Source organism: Pezoporus flaviventris, unplaced genomic scaffold (assembly GCF_033815535.1).
Source record: "Pezoporus flaviventris isolate CSIRO_AGI_PZ_B2104156 unplaced genomic scaffold, CSIRO_AGI_Pfla_v1 ptg000037l, whole genome shotgun sequence".
NCBI lineage: Eukaryota > Metazoa > Chordata > Aves > Psittaciformes > Psittacidae > Pezoporus > Pezoporus flaviventris.
This window is the reverse complement of record NW_026892585.1, coordinates 11291139-11310493: the sequence shown is the minus strand read 5'-3', so window position 1 is coordinate 11310493 and position 19355 is coordinate 11291139. Positions and strand designations below refer to the sequence as shown.

Here is a 19355-nt window from a genome sequence, read left to right as displayed (position 1 = left end):
TTTATAAAGATTATGGGGACAGTTTTGAAAAGCCATGGGTGTTTCTTTGACTTTCACTTCAATTTTGGTTCCTCTGCCAGTGAAAATATATGTAACATCCACCTAACGGTGCATTTGGAATCAAGCAGTGGCACTGTTCTGCCAGACTACAACAAACAAACAGAAATCATCACTTCATGTTTTGTTTTTAAATAGAGTTTGGTTTCCTTGGTTTCACTTTCAGCTTTCTCTCAGCTCATGCTCCTTGAGAGGCCTTGTTGAAACACAATGCTCTAGCTCTGCTGCTATAGCCTTGAACAAAGAATGGCTGGCACAGACAGTGCTGCTTGACCTGATAAAAACCTTTGATGCAGCTAATCAAAAAAGTTACTATGAAAAATATTATAGAAGCTATAGCTGCACAGAACACTAACAGGTTAATTTGACTTGCTCTCTGGACACTTTGTTGTGATCAAGCGGGGGGAAAGAAATACGACATAAAGGCACTACAGAAATGCTGTTAATTTGAAAAGGGTCCAAAACAATTAAAACAAACGTAGTATTGAAGTAAATGGGAATGACGGAGGTATGGCCATGTGTCATACATGTTTATGCCTGTCATGAGAGAAGACAGCGGATCTACTCTGCAGCTGTCAAAGAAATTACCAGGAAGCAAAAAGAAACCTGAGAATATTTTGTTGTTATTCATTAAACAAAATGTATTAAACATACCACAGCACAGGAATAAACCAATATATGGTATGCTATTTACCCAAACTCTATGAAACAAATTCCCCTGGAATTTAAAGATAGAAACATGCTGTGGGCTGAAACTGAAAGTTTATGTTGCTTAACCAAATAAATTGGTGGATGTGCCCACTTAAAGAAATACCAGCTGTGACTCAAAAGGAACTTCTGGGGAAGAGCAGTGAGGCAACCTACCTGATGGTCCTTTATTTGGCCTTGAGTATCCTCAGAACTTCCTACAAATTTGCTACCTGTACTAACTCATGTGAAAGCAAGAAACTATTTACCTAAGCATGCACATACTGCAATGGCATTTTAAAGGGTTTATCTTCTTCCTTGATTTTCAGTAGGAGGAGCAGCAGGGTAAGACTAAAATCAACAGTGGGTCCAAAACATCAATGATTGACAAAACCTGATGCTTCCAAACTTGGAATTCAAACTCTCTGCTATTTATTTGTTATCAAAATAGGTGGAAAAGTCATATTCAAATTTATTTTTGTTCAAGTGCTGAAGGTTCAGAAAAGTTTCAGAGAAAATGTAGCAACCATTAATCATTCTACATATAACTTTGAATGACACAGAACAAAGCATGAGCTTTTTCATTAAAGCAAAGTAAGGCAATGAAAATGATATTATTAATTGAATATAATCACTGAACAAAAAACCCCACCTCGGCTTAAAAGCAACCACCACCTCACCATGGCAGTGATCATCCATCTGGTGGGGTCTGCACTTTCAATTCAAGTACAGAAATGCTTTTTCTACTGTAAGCAGTGTTACAATTTGCTGGTTTATGTGCAGTCAGGTTGTGAGTTATAGAAGTGCCACCATGGTGCTGAAATCATCTTACCCCTATTCCATCTCAAACAGCAATAAAAATCATCGTTAGAAATACAGCAATTCCCTGTGCAACTCTAGTTACAGACAAACACAACCTTTAAGGAAATCTCGTGGAAACCTTGATGACAACTGGGAAGTCAGGAACTTAAGTTCCAGAGCTTCAAAGTTGATTTCCTGAAAATACTCTTTCTTCCACTACACAGTGAAGTCAGAAACCTTCATTAACCAACAGGGAAAATATTCGGGAGTCTGACAGTCTGGAGTAATTTTAATCAACATATTTATAAATGATTGATTTGGCCTGTGGCAAACCAAGATGAGCGCAAGTCTAAGTGGAATCAGCTCTGTAAAGGGGTTGGGTTTTTTCTTCTTTTTTCGGCTTCTCAGAGTGTAGCAGGCTTGCTCCAATGAAATGTTTGCATAAATCAGCATACAAAGTTGATGGCCTTCAGTCACAGGTGATTTCCTGCTCATCACATTCATTAATTAAGCTTTAAACTCTGTGTAAAGATGCTGGTATGGTAGATCCCGGTATCTCACTGGAAAAGCAAAACCAAAAAATATTCCCATGTTTTCTTTTCAGATATAAATGTGCAAATCTCAATGTTTGGTGGTAACCTGCCATGCAGTTATATAACAATTCCCTCACGAAACATACAGATGTTCTGTTACAAGCACATCCACAGATCATGTCATTTTTAAGCCAGAGTTCTGTTTCGTGGGGAACCTGGGGTATGCAGAGGGAAGCCAAGTGCTCATGAGGCACTGCTGGCTGGTTGGTACCTGGAATTAAGCTGAGCTTCCTCAGACAAAATTTGGGCTAAAATAAACGTAATAGGAAGTCTGTAATTGACTTAAAGTTTTTAATTGACTTCAGTATTAATCTATTTTCTGCTATCATTAACAACGTGAGTAACTGAGGCAGAGATAAAGCACTTCTCCACAGAAGTATATAGAATCCCAAGCTACCCGACAAGGACATTGAAGATGAGATGTCCCCTTTCACTTTGAAAAGGCATCGTATTAACTGCAAAGTGCTAATTAGCTTTCTCATGGGCTCCAGTTGAGGAAGGGTTCCTAGTTCTGACCAGAAGCTGTCCAGCATTACAGCTTTTGTAAACGCATCATGAGCGAGCACAGAGGTCAAGCACTCTTTAAGAAGGATCACAATGGCATTTAGTCCTTGTTAAGCCTGTAATTCAATACCAATACTTTCTAATCAATACACTAAGTTCACAGCAGTAGCTGAAAGAGCTAAACTGATAGGATCTGCTCAGCTAACATACATTTAAACCTACATGGAAACATTTCACTGTAGTTTATCTTCAACACTGAATGAAGACCCACAGAGCCAACGAACTGTAACATATAACCAGAGACAACAGAAAAGATTACTGAAGAAAAACACCATCAATATATTGAAGGATGTAAATAAAATTAGCAATGCCACGTGGATCCCCGTGCATGAAACCTGTGTAATTCACCTGATTTCCCTTATAGGTAATCACAGCATTATCTTCTTTAAAATCAAACTGCTAGCAGTGGTGCCACTTTCCCACGTTATGGGCTGTCAGACTAAGCATCACAGTAGACACTGTATTTATTTCCTGTCTAAGAGTAAGTATAGCTAGGTGTCAAGAAAGAATCAGAAGATGAGGAGGACGTGGTTACACAGGTTCCTATATACCTGACTTGCAATGCAGGAAATAGTCTGTTTCCTTATTCACTGAGCTGCAAACCACTGAGGAAACATTTATGATCTACTAATGCCATCACAGTTTACTATGATACTACTGTGGCACTTTCAGGCCCGTAGAATGGCTCTAAAAGAGCATAAATCTGATACTGTTAAGACATGAGAAAACACTGTATTATCCTAGACTTCATATGTATTACTGTGGTGAGCAGACAAGAGACTATTAAGTCTACTATTCCACTTCTGGTTTTCAGGCCAGGTGCAAAATTGTACAAGCAGGGAGGAAAAACACCCAAAACCACGACACAAGTTATGTTATAAGTCTCATTTTTCATCAATATGTTGCCAAGATGTTATGAGTCAAAACATCTGAATGATATTCAGCCATTCTGCCACTGAAGGCTATTCTTGCCTTGTGTAAATTCTTTACATTAATAAAGTGTTTCAGCTTTTGCATCCACTTAAGATATTAATGGTCTCACAAAAAACTACACTGGTTGCTGGCCTGCTCATTAATAATACCAGCCTTTCCTGCTATGCCTTTGAAAAGTTGAAATAAGTTTGAAATAGATGCTATGGCATGACACACAGCTCTCAAGAAGACCTTCTATGTGACTGCATCAAATGCTACTGAAATCTATCTTGAGACTTGAACAAATAACGTGCATCTCTCTTCCCTCCCAACCTAATACCTACATTCCAACGAGTGCATTTGGCAGAGCTGTTTCAGTGCTTTGACCTGAAACCAGAAAGAAAAACCTGAAGCACGTGGTTAACAGGTTAAGTGAGATAAATCACCAGCCGTCAAGAACACAGAGAAGAATTTAGGCTAAAAGTTGTAAGATGAAAGTTACTTCCACAAAAATCTCTGACCTTCAGGTCCACACCTGAATATCTGAGGGAAGCTTTTTACTTCTTATTTAAATGAAGTTCCAATAGACAGTCACACAAGACTAGCTCCCTCCACACAGACACATTACAGCTGAAGTAGAAGTTGCCTCTGTTCTCTTGTCATTAAACATCTCCATTTAATTATTTTCTAAAAGCTACTTAAAAGTACAGAAAAGATCTGAGGCTAAAACTCAAGACTGAACCTCTACTTTACAAAAATATCTCAAATATCATAGAATTCCACAGCTAAGTATTCTACTGGGACTATGCTATCTTAAACAGCAAGCAGCTCAGGTCTCAGTTAACTGTCAGGCATGCCACCATCTCTCACTACCCTGAGTTCCTACAGAATTCAACAAGTCCCCCAGATGATTTTCAGAAGCTATTTTAAGACAGTTCTTTGCTGAAATAAGAGTATACAGCTATGCCATGCACCAGACTAACCTGACATGAATCGGGATCTTGCCTAAACAGTCTTTGTCTACAATCTCATGTCATTAGGGCCAAGACAAGGAAGCACCAAACTTTACAGACTGTTGTCTGCTCTGGTCTGCAGAGTCTCAGAGGACCTGTTCATCTTCCTAGCACTACCTCTTCATAGGTATTTCCTTTCAGTTGTGTCTCTCTTCCCCTCCAAATTTCCTTTAAATTCCACTTTGTGCTTTAATACATGTTTTGTCAAGACCTTTTCCATTAATTAGCACAAGTTTATTCATGTTACCCAAGCTGGAGAAAGTGAAGGAGAACATAAAATGCAGAAGCATAAAAGACAATGAGAAGGAATTCAAATCAATTTTCCAGCACTATAGCAGAGATGTTAAAAAAAAAAGAGAAAAAAAACATTATAAGCAGTGTAGTCAAACAACACATAATCAAATAAAGTAGCATCTATTTTCTGCTTACTACCACACTGATCGTCATTTAACCAAGATGAAAACCAAACTCTCCGCAGGAATCTCTGTGAAGGGTAAGTTAAGACATCCACTGCTCAATACAAGGATCTCTGGCTTTAGATGATCACGGAATTTAAGACTCCACAAATAAATAATAACAGAAACCTCACAATGCAGGAGGACATTATGACAACCTCATCAACTAAAAATGAGGAGACATTTATGTTACAAATACACATTGCCTCTGAACTGTAACAGCTTTTCAGGCTAGAATGTGAGAACAGACCTTTAAAGCTTATATAATTTTGAAAAAGAGCACATTGATACAATCATACCTATTTCCACATAGCGGTTTGGAAGGTCACGCATTTCACTGGCATGCCGTTCTTTCACTGAGCAAATCTAGGAAATACAGATTTGGATCATTATGATGAACAAAGTCTAATTCCTAAAATGATACTAACTTTGCCTCAATAAAGAGTTTCTGTGAATTCTCAGACATCTCTGTATTTTGAAAAGCACCAGCTGTACAACAGTGACAATGCATCACTGAAGAAGAAAATCAGACATGAAGGTTGCAGCTGTAGTCCACAGCTGGCCTCTGTTGGTCCACTCTGATGGACCACGTCAGAGAAATCTGAAAACAGCAGCCCACTGTGATTTCTTCATAGTAGCATATATTTGATTTTGGTTTTGCTATCATCTCACACCTTGTGTCTCATTACCTTACAATGGCAGTAACAATATGCTATTGAAACTCCCAGTAACAGGAGGAGAGTGTGTACATACAAAGAAATGCCAATCCCCAAACATTGTGAAGCACACACAATACAAGGCAGACAGATGCCAAACTTAAGGCAAACCTTCTCAAACTCTTAAGCTGAATGCTCCAAAAGCTTTTTACACTTCACCTACCTCACTTTACCCTCCCTTTCCATTTACTCCTACTGAGCACTTTTAATTTCCCACTGTGCAGTGATGTAGTACGCTGTTATTAGAAAACAGCTAACAGGTTTCTAACAAACTCATGTCAGGAGCTGGTCTGAACAAATAATAGTCAGTAGTCTGCAATGCGCAAGCTGGTAATGCCAGTTCTGTGCTGAAAGCAGAAAAAAACCCCAAGCAGCCTGGCCCCCTACCCCTTTCTGTACCATGGTTGACCCAAATCATGTGGCTGTTTTAGCAGTCACAACCTCCACAGCCCCCAAAACAACCCCCTCCAAAAACACCTTGTGGGAAGCTGTTCTTCCTTAATGCTAATCAAAAGAAATTAATTCAACAGCCCACTAAGAGCTTTCAAAAGAGGCAATCTCTCCAAGGCACAGAGAAGTGTCCCTAAGGATTACATTCACTGCCTGCTCACACACAGAGATCTGTCTGACCGCTGGGTGTCTATCACTCCTTCTCCTCATGAGGGTCAGTCCAATGACATTTCTATGGCAGCAGGAGCTCTGCACACTGTAGTCAAACCAAATTCTATTTTTTTCGATTGTCTTTGCTTTTCAGAAATAATCCTCTGTTTCTCTGTGATAACAGCAAGCATTTATTACAAAGACAGGTAATTGCACCTTTACTGAATTTCCCCAGCCAATAATCAGCGTTAAATTATCCTTCCAGCAAAGGCTGCAGGGATACATATCTGGGCGAAGGCTTATGTCATCTCGAGGCACATTGGTAATTCTTTGCTTGGAGATCATGTCAAGTATCTTCACACCCTGAAAGTTTAAATACAAGAGAACTTCATTCAGCATGACAAACTTTATATGACATCCTATACTATTAAAGCAATCATAGCAGTTTATGGCATAAATTTCAGGGTAGGGCTGAGAGTCCCAAAAGAAAAAGCTGTGGATACAAAGACCCATCTAACCCAGGAGGTGACAGAAGAACAAAGTGATGAAAGTAAGTCAGATATCTTAAATTCATATGCTAAATGCAAAGATATAATAAATGAATGAGTGGCAGATGAGCAACTCCAGTCATGAACAAGGTCAGCTTGTTGGGCTGGTGCTACAATTGGAGAAATGAAAAAAATCCCAGGTCTTCCACAACAGCCCCTGTAAAGAAGCAGAAACTTCCACCTTGGAAAAACAAAAAGATGTGAAGCAACAACTCATCAAGATAAGTGAAGCCAATCTGTATTTCTCTAGAAATACATTTCTATTCTTACATTAAAACAGAAAAACTAGCTTATTTAAATGATGCTTGGGTTTGCATCCTGTGATTTTTTCCTGCCTCCTTGGGGAAACTCCTAAACTAGCAGAACAGAAAGTTTAAAGAAAGGAAGATTAAAGTCATTTGAGAGAGAGAGGGTAAAAAAAAGGAGCCATTAATGAGATTTTTCTATGCCATTTAGACAAGGTGAGCTATAGCCTCTGCAATAGCAAAATGGAGATTAATTTCATGTTAAGTAATGACTTGTTCTTAGTGATTTAGAAACAAAAGTCCCCAAAATAAAACAAAGCCTTTTAGTAGGTATTTCTTTTCTGCTCATTGAGCTTAAAGAACAACTCTAATGATCACAGAAATGGGGATAGAAAGGACCTTTAAAGGTCAGAGTCCAGGATGCCATTCCATGTTAGGATTTCCCTAGTAACAAAACAGATTTAAAAGATTCTCTTGTCTGTTTCTGTTCCCCCCCACTGTGAATTTCTATGTTCCCAGCTGTACAGATTCAACTGTTGCTGAGTCAAAGAGTCTAAACATGAGAGTCGCGGTCTAAGCCATGACTTTTTTAAGTCACAAGGCTAGAAATCAGCATGGGGGTGGGCTGTTTTTCCTTTTTCCAGTGATCTTTGCCACTGAAGAACTGTGAGCATGCAACATGCTCCTACTGGCATCTCTTTGGTTAACAGCCACCAATGTTTCAGGTAAAACTTGCACACAGCATCTGCCCAGGTCCCTGGGTAACATAAACAAGGAGCTTAATGCTTTGTGTTGTCTAAGCTCATCTGATAAAATTTTGCAGTCTTGCTTGAACTGCATTTTCATAAAGCTGTCTTTTAATAATCTTGCCACTTTGTCTTCAAGGATGATTTTCAGATAAAAGTGACCCATATCACAACTTGCTTTCCTACAAGGCAGCAAATCTTATATGAGGTAGACTAGCTTTTCAAACCAATAGCATAGGAACCTCTATGGTTGTAAACATGCCATCTGCATCATGAAGCAAAAGGACTTCCAGAATCAACTTCCTATCATTAAGGTGTCTGAAACCTGTTAAACAAGGAGTTATGCAGCCAAATACCTCTGAAGCTTTGGACCTCAGGTGTCTCCATTTGTGAAACTTACACTTTTGGCCATGGACAAGGAAGAGGGGACAGCAGCAAACACAGCATCTGACAAGCAGAATTAGACCTTGCCTATATAACCTCCTAATAGCCAATGTCTAAAAAGCATAAAGCATGCCAAAAAAGCAAACAAACAAAGGGATTAAAAAATAAAAACCAGGCAGCTACATACAGACAGCAAGCAGCAAGGCTACAAAAGATTTGAAAGAAAAGAAATGGAACACAAAACCTTGCTAGAGGATGTAGGAATGTTTAAAAAAGTAAAGGGGGAAGGGAAAGGCCAGTAACCAAATATATTAATCTTTTGGAGGGCAAGTGTCATTTCATTTTTCATTGAAAGATAGGCCCTGACCATGGCTTTTTGTCTCTGACAGATGGCTCTCAACATTTTATTAGTATTCTGTGTTATCTCTAGGGATAGCTCTCCTCAACTGTCCTATCCGCTCCCAGCAGATTCACCTAGAATATATATTTTAATTGTATAGCTCTGAAAAGAACAAAACCTTCAAAAAGGATAATGTTATGTCGACCAAGCACTCACTGAAGTTTCAATTCTAATGCAGTTATTAAAGGGGAGCACATAAACACAAGTCCACCTCTAACAATTCATATCAAACTGGCTTTGAAAGGAATAAAAGAACAATGGCTTTGAAATATTTTAATAAACGCTTCCCTTCAGGAGGGAAAAACAAGGGAAGGAACAAATCATGGCAGTCAGGTGAAGTTCCTGACGACTGGAAAAAGGGAAATATAACCCCCATTTTCAAGAAGGGGAAAATGGATGACCTGGGCAATTACAGACCAGTCAGTCTCACCTCTGTGCCTGGCAAAATCTTGGAGCAGATTCTCCTGGATGGCATGCTAAAGCACATGAAAATCAACAAGGTGCTGGGTGACAGCCAGCATGGCTTCACTAAGGGGAAATCCTGCCTGACCAATTTGGTGGCCTTCTATGATGGGGCTACAGAACTGATGGACAGGGGTAGAGCAGTTGATGTCATCTATCAGGACTTGTGCAAAGCGTTCGACACTGTCCCACACGACATCCTTGTCTCTAAATTGGAGCGCCATCAATTTGATGGATGGACCACTCGGTGGATAAAGAACTGGCTGGATGGCTGCACACAGAGTTGTGGTCAATGGCTCAATGTCCAGCTGGAGACCAGTAACGAGTGGTGTCCCTCAGGGATCGGTGTTGGGACCGGTCTTGTTTAACATCTTCATCGCTGACATGGACAGTGGGATTGAGTGCGCCCTCAGCAAGTTTGCCGATGACACCAAGGTGTGTGGTTCGGTTGATACCCTGGAGTTAAGGAATGCCATCCAGAGGGACCTCAACACACTTGTGAGGTGGGCTGATGCCAACCTCATGAAGTTTAACCATGCCAAGTGCAAGGTCCTACAGCTGGGTCGGAGCAATCCCAGGCACAGCTACAGGTTGGGCAGAGAAGAGATTCAGAGCAGCCCTATGGAGAAGGACTTGGGGGTGTTGGTCGATGAGAAAATGAACATGAGCCAGCTGCAGTGTGCGCTTGCAGCCCAGAAAGCCAACCGTATCCTGGGCTGCATCAAAAGGAGCGTGACCAGCAGGTCGAAGGAGGTGATCCTGCCCCTCTACTCTGCTCTCGCGAGACCTCACTTGGAGTATTGTGTGCAGTTCTGGTGTCCTCAACATAAAAAGGACATGGAACTGTTGGAACAAGTCCAGAGAAGGGCCACGAGGATGATCAGGGGACTGGAGCACCTCCTATATGAAGACAGGCTGAGGAAGTTGGGGCTGTTCAGCCTGGAGAAGAGAAGGCTGCGTGGAGACCTCAGAGCAGCCTTCCAGTATCTGAAGGGGCCTATAGGGATGCTGGGGAGGGACTCTTCATTAGGGACTGCAATGACAGGACAAGGGGTAACGGGTTAAAACTTAAACAGGGGAAGTTTAGATTGGATATAAGGGAGAAGTTTTTTCCCGTTAGGGTGGTAAGGCACTGGAATAGGTTGCCCAGGGAGGCTGTCAATGCTCCATCCCTGGCAGTGTTCAAGAATAGGATGGACGAGGCCTTGGGTGATATTATTTAGTGTAAGGTGTCCCTGCCCATGGCAGGGGGGTTGGAACTAGATGATCTTAAGGTCCTTTCCAATCCTAACTATTCTATGATTCTATTCTATGATTCTATGAAGTGTTTCAGAAGTACTTTTACCACATTTTAAAGTAAGAATTTGGAATTTAGACATGATACACACTTTAAAACATATCCCTCACAGCTGAGCTTTAAAATATAGACCTTGACCCATCAATTAGAGATACAGTGATAGATGAAATGCAACGCTCAGCATCAAAGCAATGGTTCCCTTTAAAATCCGAATTACACTTAGAGCAAAAAGGGCCTATTTTTCCTAAGTCTCGCCTTTCCTAGTGGCCTACCCACTGTCACTTCAGTACAAATTACAAAATCCAGACAGGTTTAGTTTTTTTTACAAGGGGGTAGAGATGTTCTGTTATGTATATAAAGAAATAAATTGGCATTCCTTCTTCAGATAGGTCACTTCAATTAATTGCACTGGTCAAAACTCTACAAGAGTGCACAGTAGTGACCATCCCAAACAGCGATGTGCAGAGCTACTTTTCCTAATTTCTTCAGAAGTGGCAATCACGTGGAGGACACTGCCTAGCCCACAGGAAAGACCAGAAGAAATGTTTATGAAGAAATGGGATCTAAAACTCTATATTTTTTATAATGATTTTTTATACTGTGTTCTTCAAATGCACCATTTTTCCATGGAGTATTTTGGCAATAAACATTGAAATACAGTGGTATTTTTGTTCATTTAACTGAGGTGACAAATACTTACCATATTATTGGCCCAAGCAATCAAGTGTCCTCTCCATTTTACATTTCTTATATTTCCTTCCCCTTCATGTAAAACCGAAGGCTTCCATCTATTCATCCAGCCTCTCTCATATAACAGCAACTAGAAGGAAGTGCAACAAGAAATACTTTTGTGACACAGTGCTGTAATTTTTGCTTCATTATCCCTTACTCTTCTTGGATTCAAGGTGAATAAAAAATACACACCCATCACAAAACAAAAGCAAATACAGTCAAACATTTTCATATACTACAGAGCCATTGAGAATCTTGCATACTACAGAATTCAACCTACTTCAGTGCTAATTTTAACAAGCAGACCTTCCATCAAGCTTCTCTGAAGAACAGAAAGTATAATTATTTCTATTTTAAAGATATATGGCCTTCCACAGGGCTCTAGAGATGGCATGTGTTAGTCCCACACATGCAAACTGCACTGTACCACAAGTGCTGCTGACTGCAAAGCTTGTACGATTGGGAATCCCGCGTTCTGCAAATAAGGAAGTTATTTTAGAGTATCTAAATGCATAGGAGATGTTATGAAATGCTTTGCAGCAGCAAAGGAAAACCCAGCTACATGCAGACAGTTTGCTCAAAAGCCCACCTCTTTTACCAGTTCCTGTATGGCTTCAGGAAATTATTTAGTAGGATTATAACATGGAATCACTTTTAAGTGATGCAAAGTGCATTGCTCATGGGGATACCCAAGTAAGAAACTGAAGCGCCTATAAAGATCATAATCTAAAGTACCAGTGCTTTGCATGAGTACGCCCCTGCACAGGCACATGCACAACCTGAACCCAAGCTCACACAAGTGCACCATGACCACTGAGAGATGTAAAACCTGCAAGGACTTTCACCACAATAAAACATAAGTCAAGTACCTGTGTTACTAGTATTTCCCATCTAAGTTCCAGCCAGACATGCCTATTTTATACATGGTTTCCTGCCACCTGTATATGAATAAATGTGTCAAATGATAAGACACTGGCTGTCTAAAGTAATACCTCTCAACCAAGTACGAGATTTTTAACAGCAATTACAGACTGCCTCTCTCTCCTAAAGCCACAAGATGGCACCAGAAGACAAGTATTTTCCCCAAAAGTTTAAAAGCCTCACTACCTATCATAATCTATCAGAAAGTTTTGCCTAAAGTGCACTGCAAACATCAAACTTCACACTGAAGCCCATCTAGCCACTTAAACCCTGCCCAAAATAACCGTGTCCTTCACATAGCTCACATTTCCACCTATGAAAAGGCTACTGAATAGATCTTTTACAGCAACCAAGGCAAGAGACTGAAAGCAAGGGTAACATCTATGCACATAAGGCAGGGCAAGAGGCATTTCCACTAGCAGGCTGGTAGGTGGACAGGAAACACAGGCTGAGAAGCCCTCAGACCAAATCAGCTCCACTCAGAAACTGAGGATGTCATTAGAAACAAAGTGCTGTGCTGATCCAAACTTTATTTTTTTTTTCCTAGTTCGGCCACTTGGATGCTTCTTTCACTAGCACCCAATGGACAGCAGTAAAATACACTGTATTTTCATCTGGACTTACTGGACAAGACTTGAGAAAACTGATGCGGATGACATGAAAGGCTGAAACTGGCTGATGTCAATTATATTAACTGAACTTTCAATCTTTTCTTCTTGTGACTGAATCATTATTTAAGTTCGCTTACTACACACAAGACCCAGAGTGAGTTCAGAATGACACTTGCAGCTATTCTGTTACTGTTCCTGGTTTGTGGACCATGCTTTCTCACTTCTCACTCTACTTGAGTGAGAAACTGCAAAGAAAACAAATGACCTGAGAAAGAACTGGTGAGGAGACAAGGAAATGAGAAAAAATCCTGCTTCAGTCTATGCTCAGCTGTAAGCATGCGCTTAATTCAATTCTTGGACCAAGGCAGTAGAAGACAACAGTCTGATACTGCCCGTAATAAAGATGGGAAGTGAATCTGGATTACTGCAGCATCCCGAATTTCATTTCCTATCAGCAAATGTAACAGGTCCAACACTGAAGTCAAAGGACACTCAAAATATGCTTTACTAATTTATCTGCCATGCAATTATCTGCATTTTATTGATATGCACAATGTGATTTACCTCTTATTTCTTAGAGCAATGACACCTGGAAACTGAATTACTGAACCCAGAACTTTGCTATGTGTTTTGGAACTGCTATCCATCTCTCTCAAAATAAGCAGCCTAATTTATTTCTTAGAATTCCTTTCTGTCTTCACATTGAAATGTTTATTGCACCAGAAAACCATTTAAAACTTCAAGAGAATGTCCACACATAATAAAAACCCACAGTTTCTGGAAGGGCTCCTCCTACCACCTCCCTTTTTGGTAGGGGAAAAAATATTTTAGGACTTTACTTCTCATAAATCCCGTATTTTGGCAGTCAGCATTCACAGTACTTATATTTCAACAGCAGCCACAAAAATCACTTCCTTTCATTCTCTGCAATACAGCTTATATTTACCCCTTTATGATTTGCTCTGGTCTTTCTAGTCCTTTGATACAATACAGCAGGGCTTAGAACATACTTCTAGCAACTCTTGCATGTTCCACAACATAGCACAGCTAAAATAAAACAAACTTTGACTTCGCGCTCCTTCATAGTACGTTGCAATCTTCTGATCGTACACTAATTATTTTGCCACTCTTCTTAAATGTTTATGCTTGTGCACTGGACCATTAAGAAAAATGACACACTGAAATGTGTAAGACAAGAAGATGGTGAAGGGCACGTTCTGGTTTTAAAAACAAGTGGATATAATTCTCTTGGATTTGTGAATGCACCTCTCTCTATTTTTCACTACCAGGAGATTAACCTCCTCCAAACAGAGCTCAATTTCAGAGTGCATGCACTAAACCAACTAGACTAGTACTTGGATTTAATGGAGCCTCTCATGCAATTAGCATTAACACTAATTACATGTAATCCCCGTCTTTCAACTATGTACAGGAATTCTCAATCCTCTGAACGAAGAGGCAAATGATTTTCCTTGTCCTGTTTTTTGTTTGCCTTAGCGTGAAGATGTGCCTACCTGTGGCATCTTTCCTGGTTTTTGGCACCTGTGTCACCAACCTCTTCCCTCAGCCAGGCAAGATCACATAAAGCTCTGTAATGCTACTGCCATGGTTACAAGTAATCACTACAGGTATTTATTGTTTTCAGCGTAAAACCAACATTTACAGGCACAGACAAGATTAACAGATATGCAGGAGTAATACAGAACAGCAATGCTACACTAAGACTTACTGTTTAATCGTGTATCCCTAGGAAAAAATACAGCAGCAATAAAAAATTATCACTTCTGTTTGGAGCACCAATGGACTGCATGAGCTCAAACAAGACAGAGAATAACGTAAGCCTCAAGTTTTCAACTGAAGATGAGTTTTCAAAGTACCATCACAAAGCACTGTTGGCTAAGAAGCTGGGGGTGGATGGAGGTAAGGGTAGTATGTGCAATCAAGGGAAATCAAGCAAGGAAGCAGCAGCAGACAACACCAACACTGGGACGCAAGTCATGGAAACAGGAGCTGCTGCTGTAGTTCCCGGATAGAGAAGCTAAACATTTTGAGATGTTTAATACAAACAAATGCCATAGGATTTTTATTAAACTGTACTTTTAATAACTCAACTGCTAGATTCCAGCTGTTGCCTATTCACAAAGGACTACAGAATTAACAACTTGGAAAGCAAGTCCTGCAGCCTTGGAGGAAGAGACACAAGGTCTCACACATTTCACCTAGTTAGATCCTCTTTGCTTGCCACCTCAGGCTATGAAAAGTTTTCTACGCAGACATTTGGAAAACACAGAGATTACACGCACACAGGACTATGATCCATCCCCTCTTTATACAAACCAAATTTGTGTGCAACAGAACCAAGGAGAATGCTTTGTTTTCTGCAGTAAAGAAGAAATGCACATCGCAGGAACAATAAAGAAGAAATGTAAGCCAAGTAATCTGCTTATTAAACAAACAGCACATCACTACACATCAAAGTCTCATCTGTTCAGTAATATGGGATACGTCTGGGCATTATACATTACAGCAAGCAAATCACAGACCTGTATCACTGCAGCTTGCCTGCTGCTACAGTTTGTTTCCTGCTTATGGTAAATTATCCAATGCATGAAAAAAAAAAAAGCCACAGTATTTACTCTTTCTTCACTTAAACCAGACCTTGGAGTATTTACTGACTGACATTTTATAGCTTACAAAGCAATCTGCCTTTCTTGTCTGGTACTCTTCTACCCAACATAATGCCAAACAGCTGACTATCTGCTTTCTAAAAATGGACTGTGCTGCAAACAGCATCCTGACAATTTAATAATTTGTCAGAGTAGTCCAACCAGTTATTATGAAGAACATATCATAGGGTTCAGAGGTAAAGGTCATCTACCTACTCACAAAGCAAAGTGCATCTGCTGACACTAAAAAGCAGACAATTAAAAAGAAAGGAAAAAGTCTGAGACATTCCCTGGCAGACTTGACTTTAACACACAGATTCCACCACTCCTAAGAGCAGCTGCAGACCCTGAGAATGCTGTTTCTCTTCCTGCTCATGCATTGTTTGCAGTTGCTGTCCTTTCTGTGTATATGGCGTCTTTCTACATTGGCGTGTACTGAGATGACAAGGGGGAATGGCTTTAAACTGACAGAGGGGAGACTGAGATTAGACATTAGGAAGAAGCTCTTCCCTGTGAGGGTGGTGAGGTGCTGGCACAGGGTGCCCAGAGAAGCTCTTTGCTAGTTCTGTCTATAACCCTGTGGATATAATGGATACTTGGACTTTGCAATAACATTCACTTAGCTGATGTGCTGGGAAAAACAGCACTCTAACAGTTAAATGAAGAACACCTTGTTTTCAGCTTTAGCACCCTCATTTAGTTAGGATTTACCCTGTTATTTTTTAAGATTAGACCCTTTTTTACAGGGTAGAAAGTTACGGCCTTCAATAGCATAGAATTTGTTTCTTCCCTTGCTTTGAAGTTCTGCTGTCTACTCTGGACAGGAATGCCCTGTTATTTACAATATACGGTATTATTTCAGGCCTACCAGCATCTGTCAAGTCATCTCATCAATGGTGCTGTAGTTAATTGCAGAGATAAAGGGGAGAGGAACAGGGAAGCACCTCTATTTAGGATGATACCTCTTGCTTCTCACTGTGATTGTGTCAACATTTCCACAGTACGTGCCTTGTTTCTAGGCACAGATAACATGCATTCAATAAAAAAACAGTGTGAAAGAACCAGACCAAAACAGAAGTCAATGATACTATCCCAAGCTTAATGAAAGTGCTTTACTTTTAAAAACCAGTGCTTTATCATAGAATGGTTTGTGTTGGAAGAGACCTTAAAGCTCATCCAGTTCCAACCGCCTGTCCACGGGCAGGGACACCTTCCACTAGAGCAGGTTGCTCCAAGCCCCGTCCAACCTGGCCTTGAACACTGCCAGGGATGGGGCAGCCACAGCTTCTCTGGGCACCCTGTGCCAGGGCCTCAGCACTCTCACAGGGAAGAATTTCTTCCTAACGTCTAATCTCAATCTTGCCTCTGTCAGTTTTAAACCACTCCCCCTTGTCCTGATCACTACATGCCTGTATAAAAAGTCCTTCCCCAGATTTCTTATAAGCCCCCTTTAGGTGCTGGAAGATTGTTCTCAGGTCTCCCCAGAGCCTTCTCCAGGCTGAACATTTGTTTAGTAAACAAACTAAATTGTTTAATTATTTCATAATACAGTTGAGGGGAAAACTGCTCTTAGAAGACTCTAGTACATACCTAGTTAAGCAACCGTGTAAACATATGCACAGCAGAGTTAAGCTTCCAACAGTCTGCAATGATTTAAACAGCTACCCCAGGGAGCAATGCTCTTAACTCAGCTTTAGGTCAGGCTGAGCTTCTAAGATGTGGCAAATCTCAGCATCACACAACCGTTCACCCAACTTCTAAACACCCACCTGTGTTGAGACCCGAGGAGCTGCACCGCTATCCCTGAAGCACATCACTTAGTCCGTTTCCCCCTCTATCTCTACATTATTTTTTTGAAGACTTTTATACACTTTGGACATGTGCAAAATGCTCTGCAGAGGGTCATGAAACTGAAGTGTATTTTTCAGACATTTTATATTGGTATAAAGAACTGCTTCTCAAAAAACTGGGGAGGTGGTAATTGACAGTTATAGTCCCTCCCATCCATTCCTTAAGTATCCTATTGAAACAGATTCGTGGCTATAAAATTAATAAATTTAAGCATATCTTAAAGTGATGGTTTTTTGAGATGAGACAAACAAGAATGTTAAGGCCAGGAGCCAAGGTCTTGCTTCACATGTGCATGTGTGTGTACTTTGGCTTCTTTATTTTGTTTCACTGTAAACCAAAACCAGCATGAAATGGAAGAAATCAAGAACATTTTTGCAAGGGCATATAGTGATAGGACAAGGGGGAGGGGAGTGGTGGTGGTGGTCCCTTTCAGCCCAAATCATTCTGTATGATTCTATGAACATCTTCTCATGTTCTGAGATGATAATGTTCGCAATACAACTAGAGGCGTTTGAGGAAACGACCACATTTCTTTCTTGGTTCTTTTATTTGCTCAAATAATTAAAAAACCCCACAAACTCCAACATTTAAGATGCTAATTTTTCATTATGTCACCACCTCCCAGAACAACAAAAACCAAAGACAGACCCTAAAACTCTTCGATGAGGTGTTTACACACTTCACACTCTGTTTTTGAATGCAGCTCAGGCAAGGAGCATAGCACGAAGGCTTTAAGCCAAATTCTTCTCTTAAGCTTCAACCAAACTGAGGCTAGCCTTACCTCTATCCTTAGTGCTGTCCTGTCTTAGCGCAGGTGGCAAAGCAGGCAGCATGCCTCCCATCACTGCCTGCTATTAACTATGAAGTCGCTGTGTCACTGCAAAGACCTCAGGGGCCACAGAAGGTCCCATTCCCAACTATACACCTCCAGGCACAGGGAGAGATGCAAGGTCACAGCCTGAGGTGGTACGATTCAGCCTTTGCTTTTGCAGACCAACTCCCTGTTGCCTGCTGCCCCCATACAGCTCTTGGGCTTCATACTTAAGGAGAGATGCAAATAAAAAGCAGAGATTTTTTTTAAGGCCTTTGTCTTTTCAGAAAGGAAAAAAGAAATATTTGATCAGTAAGTAGGTGAAATTTAACTTTCTGAATTTTCACAGAGCATTTTGCTGTTGCCTTTATACAAGCACATACGCTCCTTCTGGAGGAAAGGAGAAAAAGGGGAAGGGTTTCTACCACAAGGCTAAGAGCTTTTATTTTTTGGGTTTATGTATCAATAAAATCCAATTACAAGTGTCGAGGGACATTCATTTCAATGCTAAATACCTAATGTTAAGATGTCAATTAAAGTTTTCCTGAAAAGAAAGTTCCTCAGCAAAAAAATGAATGCATTAAGACTGGGTATACCATTCCCCAGAGGACAGAATATAAAACAACCTGTCAAGTAATCAAAGATAACCAAAGAGAATGTGTTAACTCCCTGATGTTTTTTTCTGTTCGGCATCAGGTGAATGCAAGCTCTTTTACCACCTGACGGAGCCCTGTTCTATTAATTCCCTGTTTCTCTCTTTCCATACCCTTTTATCAGCGCTAAAAAGCTTCACAAACTGGTGGCTGACAAAGACATACACTGACTGTGCATTATTCTAAGGACAACACCAACTCTGACCAGCCAGAAAAAGCTGTCAAGCACACATGCCACTTAAAAGCAAAATAAAAACACTGCTATGCTTTGAAACATACTGAACTGTTAATGAAAACGAAGTTGTGTTCAGCACTAGAAGTCTATATTTCTTACACACTGGTAAGGGGGAGCCACAGCATTCGGTTTGATGCATCTGTAAGTGAGGATTGTTCATCCTTAATTCATAAGAGGAGGCAACAGGAAAATTCAAGAAACAGTTCCAAATCAAACTTTTCTATTTTGAGTGAAAAGATGCAATGGCATACAAGATACTTTTAGGACTTGGGAACAGCTGGAGTCTGGAAATCAGACTTGCACCCTACACCAATAAGACACTTAACACACATTTAAAGTAACAACTGCCCCAAGTTGAAGACATTAATCAGACAGATGCAAGCACATAAAAAAGT

The 19355-nt window shown here is 40.4% G+C and overlaps 1 protein-coding gene across 4 annotated transcripts in view; it reads right to left on the bottom strand.

Annotated features, from left to right (window-relative positions):
* VPS41 (VPS41 subunit of HOPS complex) overlaps positions 1-19355 on the bottom strand; it is a 222880-nt gene that overhangs the window by 162016 nt on the left and 41509 nt on the right. For all 4 annotated transcript variants that reach the window (XM_061464684.1, XM_061464683.1, XM_061464685.1 and 1 more), the window contains 3 exons: positions 11181-11300; positions 6615-6761; positions 5382-5448 (listed from right to left, as the gene is read on the bottom strand). In XM_061464684.1, the coding sequence (XP_061320668.1) occupies positions 5382-5448; positions 6615-6761; positions 11181-11300 (334 nt within the window). The remainder of the gene's footprint in view (positions 1-5381; positions 5449-6614; positions 6762-11180; positions 11301-19355) is intronic.